This window comes from Lissotriton helveticus, chromosome 2_2 (genome assembly GCF_964261635.1).
Source record: "Lissotriton helveticus chromosome 2_2, aLisHel1.1, whole genome shotgun sequence".
Lineage (NCBI taxonomy): Eukaryota > Metazoa > Chordata > Amphibia > Caudata > Salamandridae > Lissotriton > Lissotriton helveticus.
The window spans coordinates 1,653,895-1,666,339 of NC_136060.1; the positions used below are offsets into that span (position 1 = coordinate 1,653,895).

General features: G+C 43.5%; 1 protein-coding gene across 1 annotated transcript in view; it reads right to left on the reverse strand.

Annotated features, from left to right (window-relative positions):
• Positions 1 to 3,726: 3,726 nt before the first annotated feature.
• The window catches only part of LOC144821706 (uncharacterized), a 545,268-nt gene continuing 536,549 nt past the window's right edge, over positions 3,727 to 12,445 (reverse strand). Inside the window, exon 5 of the mRNA XM_078678923.1 lies at positions 3,727 to 3,818. Coding sequence (XP_078535049.1) covers positions 3,776 to 3,818 — 43 coding nt within the window. The 3' untranslated portion in view covers positions 3,727 to 3,775. The remainder of the gene's footprint in view (positions 3,819 to 12,445) is intronic.

Sequence of the window (12,445 nt, forward strand, 5' to 3'; positions counted from 1 at the left end):
TCTTTCACATTCCTGTCCTTCTTCCCCCGTGTGGTAGACATGACTAGGCTGCAGCTAAGAGCGTGGGATGGCTGCTTAAGGTCGTAGGTCCTCCCTTGATCCAAGTGGAAGCAGCAGGGGTCCTTGCACTTTCCGCCTGTGAGGTGGGGTCAGGCGGCCACCCGTCCGATGCCCTATCAGCACCAGCACATCACATTTGCCAGGTGCGCTGCGAGGTCACTCCGTGGGAGGTGTCCTGTGCCGAAGCCCTGCAACGCAGGTGGAGTTAAATGTTGCATGCTCCACTAGCCAACGACGATATACTGCGTTTTATTATGGAAAATCAAAGTAGAGGCCCCTCCAGCACCCAACGTGGCCTGGGACCTCCGGTGTCTATGGTGCTGCTACTGTAGCTGCTCTTGCCGCCTGTTAGGCCCCACCTGTAGTGGGGGACGTCCCTCTGTGGCCAAGGACGTGGCAATGAAGGGCCCAGGCGCCAATCCTGCAGCTGCATGTGGGCTTCAACCGATCCTGTGGTGATTTGCCCCCACGAACGCAGTACTAGGAGGCCATAGCGTGTCTGGTCATCGATCCGCTGGCCTCCTCCTCCTTCAGCTCAGCCCCTGAGTCACCACTGTTCTCCTGTGCTTGAGGTGAAGCACCCCACGGCCTCAGTTTCCATGCAAGACCTCAGGCCGGCCTGCTCCTGATCGGTCTGGTGGGTGCCGAATCCCCGCTCTATGAACACGCCCAATTACAGCGCTCACGCCCCTGTCAGAGCCCTCTGAATTCCCAGGCCACCCGATGGGGGAGTGAAGCCGTGTAGCTATGCATGGGAGTGTCGTGGTCTTATATCCCAGACCCAGGCCCTGACTCCTGGGGGCACCTTGGATAAGGACTGCTCTGGGCACTGCAGGATCTTGCCCAATCAGTTGAACCTTGGAGGGCATCCGGGCCTCTCACCTCTATCATGGGTCTTGGGACTTCCCGTGCGCTGCAATTTCGGGTCCAACGGCTAAGGCTCTCTCGCTCAACAGAATTAAGGCCTCTCTCTGGGCAATGCGCCCGGCCGCTTTGCCTCTGCAGCGTCCGCCTCTCACAGTAAGCCTCGGGAAGGCCAGGCCGCTAGTTGAAGTGACTTCGGGCCCTCCCCATCAGCCGTGCCAAGCACTGCCGGAGTACCAGCCCTCTTTCCAGATCTGCTACAAAGTCCAGGCCGCCATCTTGGATCACGGGGCGCAGAACACCTGAAGAGCTATTCCAGGCGATCTCCGCAATTAAAGTCTGCTGGAAATCATACACCGATGATCCCACGCCTGCCCCGATCACCACCAGGGCTTGGCAGCTCTGGAAGGGCACCGGGAAGCGCCCATGCCGGCGGAAGGGAATGGGTAGACGAGCAAGCCATGTCCTACCCGCTCGCCATCCTGGCCACGCCCCCCCATTTCTACATTTTAAAGCAAAATTAACCCTACAGTCAGTCTGAAGACTTTCTTTACAAAGTGTGCAGTTTTTCTCTAGGAGAAATAAAGTAGTTCGGTTATTGGTGCAAAATAAAGCTTCCTTTTCATAATTCATTTCAATCTTCATTTATCAATTAATAAACACAATTTATTTTCAACTATTATTCTATGTAATTAATATTGTTCAGTTAAACGTTATATGAAACACGTGTTTTCTTTTCACATTTGCTCATGGAAAATCTCATTGTGCACTTTTTATTAACTTTCCATACAGGAATTATTTATGGCCTACTTAAACCCTTTGTCATATTCCCACTTCTAAATTATCTAGTAACACTTTATCGGTTCATTTCAAACTTGGTAATTATTTTCACACAATGGGAAGTTTAATCCGAGCAGGTTTTATTGGCCCTTCAGGATCTCACACGCCTGCCTTTTGAACCTTTGCAGTAGGTGGAAAATTAAGTTTCTCACTGAAAAGGTATTTTTTCTGGTGGCTACTTGCTCAGGCAGAAGAGTTTCTGAGATTGGTGCATTATTGTCTGTTACTCTGTTTCTTATGTTTTTGGAAGCTAAAGTGATTCGCGGGCCTAGTTCTGCTTTTTTACCTAAGGTAGTGTCTAGTTTATGCGCCGATTCAGATATTGTCCTTACCATGGTTTTTTCTTCACCTTCCTCGGCTGATGAAGTGGGATTGTACACTTTGGATCTGCATAGAGCTTTTTCAATTTCTCTTGATCAGACATCTTCCTTTCAGAAGGTAGATACTTTGTTTGTTACATTTGGATTACCCAGTAAGGGTTCCCGACCTTCTACTTCTTCTATTTCTAAGTGGATTAGGTCTGTGATTGCGAATGCTTATGAGATTGCTCAGCTTCAGATTCCTCCCCTGGTTCAGGGTCGGTCTACTCATGGTGTCTCTCTTTTTGGTGGGGGGTGTTGCTTTGAGAGATGTGTGTGCAGGAAGCTTATTTGGTAAACAAATTTGCACTGGGCGCAGTGCACAATAATAAACTGTGAGGCAGTAAGACCTTAAACCCGTGATTGAATTATGCAACCAATACTGCTGTGATATAAAAATATACTTTTTTTTATTTCACTTCTTTTTTTCTTCTTATAAATTATTTCAAATATTAGAAAATACATACATATAATCAATGATTTTTTTCATAAAATACAGATTCTAGATCCTTCTCTATGTACATTTAAACCACAAGTTGTTGCAATGTATGATATACCTGTAAGGTATAAATGCCTTCAGCTAGTAAACAAAAACAGTCACAGATGATCTAGCACAATATATCTAAATGTTGTTCAATTAGACACAAAACATATGTCAATTTCAGATACACTGAACGCAGTTGTTAATTGCCAGATACCACATATGTACTGATTTTTGGAGGACACTGGTTACAGTTCTTTACTATCACCAACGCGTTACGGCAGAAGCCTTCCTCAGGGTTTTCATATCAGTGGTGTACTAGAATGGAAACAGATTTTACTTCAACTTGTGATGCAAAATCCTTTAATGGACTAAGGTACAACTGCAAACTACAATAATAACATCGAGATGTCTCTATAAAGACTATCACCCTCCCCTATATACATGGTCAACAAGGTTCAAAGGCTCCAGTTCCGCTGTAAAGTGCAACAGTATTTATTAATACAAAACTTGTGAACATATAACATACAATCTCTTATGGCACCCCTAATGTGATGTTATTTGTGCAAAAAGTTAATACTATACAGATGTAACTCTTTCTTAATTTTTACTATTTGGGTTTATATGTATGACATAAATGTCAATCATCAGTTTGACATAGATGCTAGTCTTGTTAACTAGATGTTATTTCTAACTCATGTTTTCAGTAATCTTTTGAAGGTTCTTGGTAATTTAATAATATCATGGGATCTTAATTTCCTGGGTTTCTCATTGTGCCTCTGCTCCAATATGCTGGAATTTATGGGCCAAATGGGTATGTTTTTGTCTATATATGTACTCTATTTATTTTCTGACGAAACCCTACAACTTTATTTTGACATTTATTTATATATATATATATATATATATATATATATATATATATATATATATATATAGTTTCATCTAATAGTTCCTTACCAGATCTATTTGGATCACTTTCCTCACTTCTACTGGATCAAAAACTTCACTGTATACAGACTCAATCAATACCGAGCTATCACTCCAATAATAAAATAACTACTTTTTCTATATATAGAATCCTAATTATTGCACCTAATAGTTACTTACCCAATCTATCTTGACAGTGTCCTTTAATTACTTGTATTCCAGCATGGGATTCAACATAAAATCAGGTGAATTGGATCGTAGAATTTGAAGAATATATAATATTGCTGTAATGATAAATTAATTTCTATTAACTATAGAAAATTGTAGTCTTCAGTATCTAACTATACTAAAAAGAGGCTTGTGAGGGGACAGACAAAATACTCACCTCTAGGATTATTGCCAGAACAGCTTGAAGAATCAAGTGGTTACATCCAGATATTTTTATTTAATATTTATAGCTGACATTATAATAAATTGGACTTTATTAGATTCAATAATTCTCACATATTTCTCTCATAAATATCTAAAAACCCATGGTGAAGAATATACTAACCTCAACTGCTAAAATCAATCCATGTTCACGGGATGATGTTCTATTTTTGATATTTTTGAGCCTTTACAGTACGTTGGAATGAAAAATGATATATTCTAGTGAAAAGAGAAAGAAATAGAGCTAATCGATGCAGACATGTGTCTATCCCATATTTTACTTTTATTTTTTCTTTTACGTTCATTCGCGGCCACCTATTTAGGAGATCATGGTCCTTCAGTGGTCCAGCGCTATATCTAACATTCATCAAGATTTCTTACTGTCTTGCAAATGTAGTTCAACTCTCTATTTGTTCTGCAACAATCGGACATTATACACTAAGGTCAAATAGTCCAATCGATACGGATTGCATGACACGATGTATTGTTCTATTTACAGTATGACCTTCATAGTCTGCTCGACAAGTTGTCACATTGCTAAATAGCGATAATAATAGAGACAACTTTAATTCATCCGATATAGTAATCGTAAAAAATGTAACCATTTGCAAAATATAGGCAAAGCATTGTGCGTCTACTTCTCTTCAGATATAATATAGTAAATAGATATCCTGTCAGCAAAAAATCCCATTACAGAAGATAGGGGTACTAAACTGATGATTATAGATCCTACGGTCTAATACTTAAAGATAGCAGCATATAAATATTTCAAAAAAGGGGGAACGAACCTCACTATCTTACGCCCAATATTGTACAGGTGCTACATCAAAAATCGCTAATTCAAGTTTTATATCTTTAACTCCTTAAAAGATATTGTCGCGTGTCTTATCTCTTACAACCAGTGACTTGTGCAATATTATTTAAGTAAACAGTCAACAGGTTCTAGGTGAATTGCTCTCTTACCTTCCTAGTTTGGCACCGACCCTTACAAACTCTCCAACCTCACTATGATATTTCGGCATGTAAACTTCGGCTGGTAAATTTCTCCATTGAAATTGCCTGACGCAGCGTGACGACACTATTGTGCGCCCTAGTAAGCTGCAATATGTAAGTGGATCCGCCATATTAGGTGGTCTAGCTTTCAATGAAATAGTTATTATCAACGACAATTATTGTTTTATTGAGCTCATATCTAACACTGAACTTGTACACTGGCAGTGTGTATCTGTATTACGCAATATTATATGTGCCGATTTTCAATGAGACACTTATCATCAAAAAATGTTTATTTCGGCTAGTAACTAAAGCCAAACTTAAAAATGCCAAAGCATGTATACATGACGCCGTGACAGCGCTGATGTCTGCCTTAGTAAAAGACATTAATGTCTCCCTTAGTCAAAAACGCTATATTAGTATGCGTGACGCAATGAAAAAGCTGATGTCTACCTCAGTAAAATACACTTATCTCTACCTTAGTCAAAAACGGTATGTTAGTAAATCTGGCATATTATATATACTGGCTTTCAATAGAATACTTCTTTCCACCGATACGCTAATAGCTAAAGCCAATCTTTATAGATGATGCTATATGGTTAATGGCTCACGCTACATTTCTATCCGTATGAATTTTAGTTACAGATTTTCATGACGTAAATCCATTTGATGTTAAAGAGAGGCTATTTGTTGATTTGAATGACACTAACACAATTGTTGCTAACTGTTTAGTTGTCAAAATAAGGCGCTATATTTACCTATTATCCCTATTTCAGACGTGATATATATATATTTATATATATATAAAATGCCTATACACGCACATGTCATATGTATATAATGTTTACCCAAGAATGCCATATGTAGGGCGTAGGATCATCATGTAAGGCCCTAAATTTCATCTACTCTGCAGCAATTACATTGTATCAGTTGATTCGAAAATCAGAAATTAGGCAAATTATCTGTATTGCCTAGATGTTTGATTTGCTGACTAGATCGAAACAGTACATCCCCCTTAATGACCTTCATGTTGTTGGTATTTTATACTTTAGCTGAATGATTTAGCAAGACCAGTTCTACTTAATGCCCTGATCCCAAGGTATTTCAAGGTTCAAGCCTTTTACTGCAGTAACCAAAATAAAGAACCAATACACTTCTCTCAATTTCCGAATAGATTCTGAGGATTTCCCTTCTTTCGGACACATTCCCTCTAATATGTACCAATGCATGTCCTCAGGTGCATGCTTTTTCTCCAAATAATGACTGACTATTTGGGCTGTTGTTTTTTTGTCCTAATAGCAGACCTATGCTCCGTAAGCCTCACATTCAGCGATCTACCAGTCTCACCCACATATCCCAATTCACATGGGCAGATTATCAAGTAAATGACATTTGATGTCTTACAGTTATTAAGATCAGTAGATGTTATCACTTGCCCATTAAAGTATAGTGTGGGGGCTTGTATTGCTGAAGCACATGATTTACAATTCGCACATTTAGAATTGCCAACCACAGGTTGTAATCCAGTGATACTCATTTGTTTTGTTGTGCTTCTTGTATTCGTGCAGGAGTGCACCACATGATCTTTTAAGTTCTTATTACGCTTATATTGGTTTAGCAATCTTGTCTTTGTTGGGTGTATCTGCATTTAAAATCTGCCAGCTAGAGTACACTGCCTATCTTATCCTCTTTTTTAGTATAGAATGACGAGTGATGAAAATGAGAGAAGGGTCATGTTCTACTTTGGCACTCTTTAGCAAATGCTGACGGTCAAAAAACCGAGCCCTTTCATAGGAATCTCTGACAATCTTTCTAGGATAGCCCCTAGCCTGGAACTTCCTCTTCATATCCTCAGCTTTGGACTCATAATCACAGATGTTAGTACAATTCTCCAAAGGGGATACTATTTTTTCGGATTGCAGGATGATAACTATCATAATGTAGTAGGGTGTTCCTGGCAGTTGGCTTAACAAATAAGTCCACCATCGGGACCCCCATACCACACTTGATTAGTACATCCAGATATTCCACTTGTTTTGTACTGATGTTATATGTGAAATGTATATTATCATCAGACAAATGTATCCAGTCAACAAACTGGAGCAGATTATCATAGCTATCATTCTAGATAAAGAAAACATCATCTCTGAATCATGACCATTTGGTCACTGATTCATAGAAGGGAGCAATTTCATTGAATACATTTTTCTTTTCAAATTGTGACATATAAATATTAGCAACAGTGGGGACACATATTGCCCCCATGCTGACACCCTGTTGCTGCTTACAGAGTTGTTTATTAAATTCAAAGATGTTGGTTGTTAAAACAATCTTGAGGTAATCCTAAATAAATAAGGTTGGGCATTGGATGTTATATGCGTGGATAAACCAATGTACAGCTGCAATAGCACCATCGATCGGAATATTGCTATAGAGTGCCTCTATATCTATTGCAACCAGGAACTGGCTCTCAGGACAAAAATGTACATTCTCTACAAGGTTAATGATATGTCTTGTATCTTGTACAAAAGCTGGCGTACAAGATACATGGGGCACAATATGCGTCCACATATTTGGCCAATAGTTCCATTGCTGAACCTATCATGGTGACTATTGGTCTTAAAGACAGGTTTGTTATGCTCTTATGGACTTTAGGAATGCCATAAATACTGGCCATCCTCGGTATCTCTACAGTTAAGTAAGCCCACTCCTTTTCGCATATGTCGCCATCTTGCAAAGCTTGATTAATGAGCTAACGTATTTTGGTAACTACCTGTTTAGTAGGGTCTCTAGCTACAGGTAGATAGAACCTGGTGTCGCCCAACATTTCTTTCATTTTGGTCACATAAGTGGAAGTATCATATACCACTATGCCACCTCCTTTGTCACAAGTTTTTATGACCTTATCTGTACATGTTTTCAAAATTTCTAAGGCCTTGTATTCATCTCTATCTAGATTAAATGGTGTTTTCTGAACATGTCTGGTGAGATTAACAAATTTGTTGTACAGAACCTTTTAAAAAATAGCCACTTCTGGTGGTAATTGATGAATTGTAGGGGTAAACGTAGATTTTAGTGAAAGTCCTGATCGATTCACATGTGTATGCAGGAAGCTACACGGAAATTTCAGCACACTTTCCTTTATCATTACCGGGTCCAATTGGAGGGATGTTTTTCTTCTACGTTTGGGGAACATGTTTTGTCTTCTGGTTTGCAGCCTTGATTTCTGTATGTTCCCATTTGTCAGGCATAGATTACATGTTAATTTGCGTGTATCGGTGCAGTGTGCGCCTTCTTTTGTTGGCTTGTATAATCAATCTTGATGTTTTAGCATGGTTTCACGTATAATGGGTCAGGGAAGGCGGACAAGGAGGTAATACCGGTTACTTACCGGTAATGTTCATTAGTCCGAGTTCTGGTCCTCCCTGACACAGCCCTGGTTACCACCCTCCTTCCTGGAGGTGGGATTGATTATATTTTGCTTTCTGTTGGGTTTTTATTATGCGTGGTATTTTGACAGTAAGTGATGTTGCTGTTTCTGCCTTATGGGATGGCTGGTTAATGGCGGCCATTTTAGAGGATTTTTGTTGTTGTTTGGAGAATATGTTCTGTGGTTTGGAGATATATCTCACTGTAAGGACTGTGTCAGGGAAAACCAGTACTCAAAGTAATGAAGATTACTGGTAAGTAACCAGATCATTCCTGTCACAAGTCAAATGAAAAAGCTAAAACAATCAATTGACATGAGATGGTGAATTGAACAGAGCCTAAAACGTGAAACTTGCTCATGTCTTGAAAAGGCAGCCAACTGGCAGAGGGTCAATAGGGTGAAAATATTCTGAGTAACATGCCTTGCCTAATAAACTTGCAGCCAGATTCATCAATGCAACATTCTGCGAATTCCAAATTGCGATAAATACCGAATCGCAATATGGAATTCGCAGAATGGCATTCATGAAGAAATGCGATAAAAAAAGCGAATCTCAATCGGCCACAATTGCCGACTGCGATTTTGCCCCAATCGCATAAGAATCGCAGAATCGTCTGATTTCCATGTTGAAATTGCAATCTCGCAATTACCGAAATCGCAATTTGCGATCTCGCTAACTGCGAGATCGCAAAAACAGGAAGTCGCATTTCGAGCCCAATGATGACATCACAACCAGGAAATAGGCTGTTCCCTCCCTCATTCAGATCACTGAGCCTGAAAGTGGAAGCAGTACTGGGAAGAGCTCCACTACAGTCAACTTGCAGCACCACAGCAGGACATTAACAACCTCCAAAATGTCCCAGGAAGCAGCAGGGAGCAGTGCCCCAGGGAGGAAGAGGAAGATAAAGTTCTCGGAGCAAGAACTTGAGTTCCTCATTGAGGGAGTCTGTAAGAACCACGCCCGACTTTTTGGCAAGGACTCCCGGAGGGTGCCGGAGGCTGACAAGCGCCGCATCTGGCTGCGCATCCGCGCCAAGGTCAATTCTGTTGGGGTGACCCAGCGGTCAATAGACGAATTAAAAAAGAGGTGGTACGACCTCAGAGGGTGTGCCAAAGAGCAAATCGCGGAGAGGCTGGGGGAGCGACTTGCCACCGGTGGAGGAGACCCCACTGCCACTCCCAACACTCCACTGGAGGACTTTGTGGAGGACACCCTGACCCCTGAAGCCTGCGTGGGGGTTACCCAGCTCGACTCGTCCCGACTCACCCAACAATCCCAAGATAAGTGCCATGTCACTGCGACCCCGTCCCCTAACAATGACCATGACTCCTGAGCTAGCAATTTGACAACCCCAGTAATGCAGGCCTTGCACACCTGAAATGCCCTATTGCATTGTGGTAGTTGTAGTGTAATCAAAATTTCCAGATAGCCCAACACAGCCAGACCTGTCAATTAAAAATAATTCCAAAAGCCAGTCAGGGAAAGCAAGCCTGCATGCATGTAGCCACATCTCATGTGCAAGATACATATCATTAATCATGCACCCATTTACATCACAGGTGCAGCAGAACAACTCAGCACCAACAGTGAGGCCCTACATATAGAGGAGTACCCGGAGGACACCGAGGGTGAGGGCCAACCTGAACCACGACCAGGACCATCACAGCCACCTGCAGCAGTACAACCACCACCACCCCATGTGGACATGGCCACCCCTGCAGCCACAGGTGCCCAGCAGCCACCCCAACTGACACCCACATCAGTGGTACAGGCCACACCACCAGCAGCCAGGAGGCAGAGGAGGCGCACAGCCGCAGTCAGATCGCAGTCCAGCGGACTGACGCGCCAGCAGCGTGACGCCTCTACACGGGTGGGCAGGGCTGTCCATGTACGGGATCCTGGCCTGGCCATTGAATGCCGCGTGCTTGCGGTACATCTGATGCAGGTGCGCCACCTGGCAGCCATTCATCTGCAGCTGCAGAACACAGCGCAAAATGTTGGACAGCTGACCGCAGCTGTTCGAGAGAATAGCCAGATCCTAGTATCCCAGCAGGATATCAGCCGCCGCCGCCACCGCCAGCTGCTGACCCGCCAGTCAGCCTACACCAGGTCCAATTACATCATTGGCAATGCAACCTCACAGCTATCCTGCCGGTCCCTTGCAATGCAGGTGCAAATGGTCCAGTGTTGCCAGGAGGTTGCCAGGGCACTGGAACAGGTGACAGCAGCAGTGTATAGTTTGCAGCCAACTGCCCATGGTGAACCAGGGGGTGGTGATGATGCCAGCGAGGGCACGTCAAGCCACAGCAGCATGTCCTTGCAGCCGGTGACTGAACTCCGCCGCAGCAGCAGGCCCACTGCAGCATCACGGCCCAACACTGTCATTGAGGACCCGGAGAGGTGACTGGGAGCGTCAGGACGGAGGCGCCAGTGACACTTTTCACTCTGCCTGCAGGGCCATGCTGAATCTAGAAGCAAGCCCTCTACCCCTGCATGGGGACGTATGACGCAATACTGTTCTCATGTGAAATCATGGACAACAAAGGCCACATTATTGTGAAAAAACAATAAGAATTTATGGTCTCACGTAAATCTGACTCATTGCATTAATACATTTGTCATGCATGAGTGCAGTGTTGTGTGAGGGGAATGGGTGCACTAGAAACAGTTAATAGTGATGTGTTTGCGGTGCCTGTGTCCTTCTGCAGGATTCTCCCAGCGCGCATAACGCACATGTGCAGGTGGGCGGTTGTCCCCTTCCGACTCACTGCCAGAGATCTCGACAGGTATCCTGCGCTTGGTAGCAATGCTGTGGAGTATTGCACACACGGCCACGATGCGGCAGCAGACCTCAGGCTCGTATTTGAGAGCCCCACCAGTCTTGTGAAGTATGCGGAATCAGCTCTTCAAAAGGCCAAATGTCCTCTCAATGCAATTTCTTGTGCGTATGTGTGCAGCATTGTAACGCCGTTGCTGTGGTGTTGCAGGGTTGAGGTATGGGGTCAGGAGGTACTCACGGAGACCGTAGGTGCTGTCACCTGAATGAAAGAGGCACAGGGTGAGTGCAGCAGCTACATGATCACAGTGTACTATTTGGGGGCATGTGTACTTACCTAGTAGGTGTCCTTCGCCAAAGTCTCCCCTGGCCAGTCGTGTGTGAATGCCGCTGTGCCGGAATATGAAGGAGTCATGTGTGCTCCCCGGGTATTGTGCCACTATGTCCGTGATGAAAGTCTTAGCGTTGCACACCATCTGGATATTGAGAGTGTGGTAGGACTTGGGGTTGCGGTATATGTATTCCGTTTGTGCTGGTGGGCAGATGTGGATGTGGGTACAGTCAATGCATCCTATTACATGTGGGAATTGTGCAATGTTGTTGAAATTAAGCTTGGTCTCATTCAAGTCCTGTTGGGTGGTCGGGAATGAGATGTAGTGGTGTAGCCGGGTCAGCATTGCCTCCAGGAAACTCCTTAGGCAGCGGGACATGGTGCTCTGGGATATCCCCCCTGCAACAGTGACTATCCCCTGGAAGCTTCCGGAGGCCAGTAGGTGCAGGCTGCACAAGACCTGGACATGGGTGGGCACGGCATTGGTCCTCCTTGTTGGGTGCTGCATCAGGGGGTCTAGGTCCAGGATCAGCTTGATGATCATTGCCCCATTCAGGCGGTACTTAGAGTAAATTTGCTCCGCAGTTTGGCCCAGAAGGGTGATCCGCTGGCGGAATATTCGCTCCTGGATCCTGCATCTGTTCCGTGCTGCAGCCTGGAGCCTTCGCCGCCTGACCACCATGTAGAGTCCTGGCATTGTGAGAGTCCTCATATTCCTACTATGTTTCCTTAAGTGTGTTTGATCAGGACTGCACCTGTGGCTTGTTTGAATTTTTTTTCTCTTTTTTCTCTTTTTTCCTTCATGGTTACCACCTGCTTTTGGTTCTCCTTAAATTGCGCGTCGCAAGTAGCGATTTTCAGCTTTTTCACAATTTGCGAGTTTTCATGAATTGCGTTAGCGAATATTTAGCGAGATCGCAAAATAAATCGCAGAATCCATGGATTCTCGCT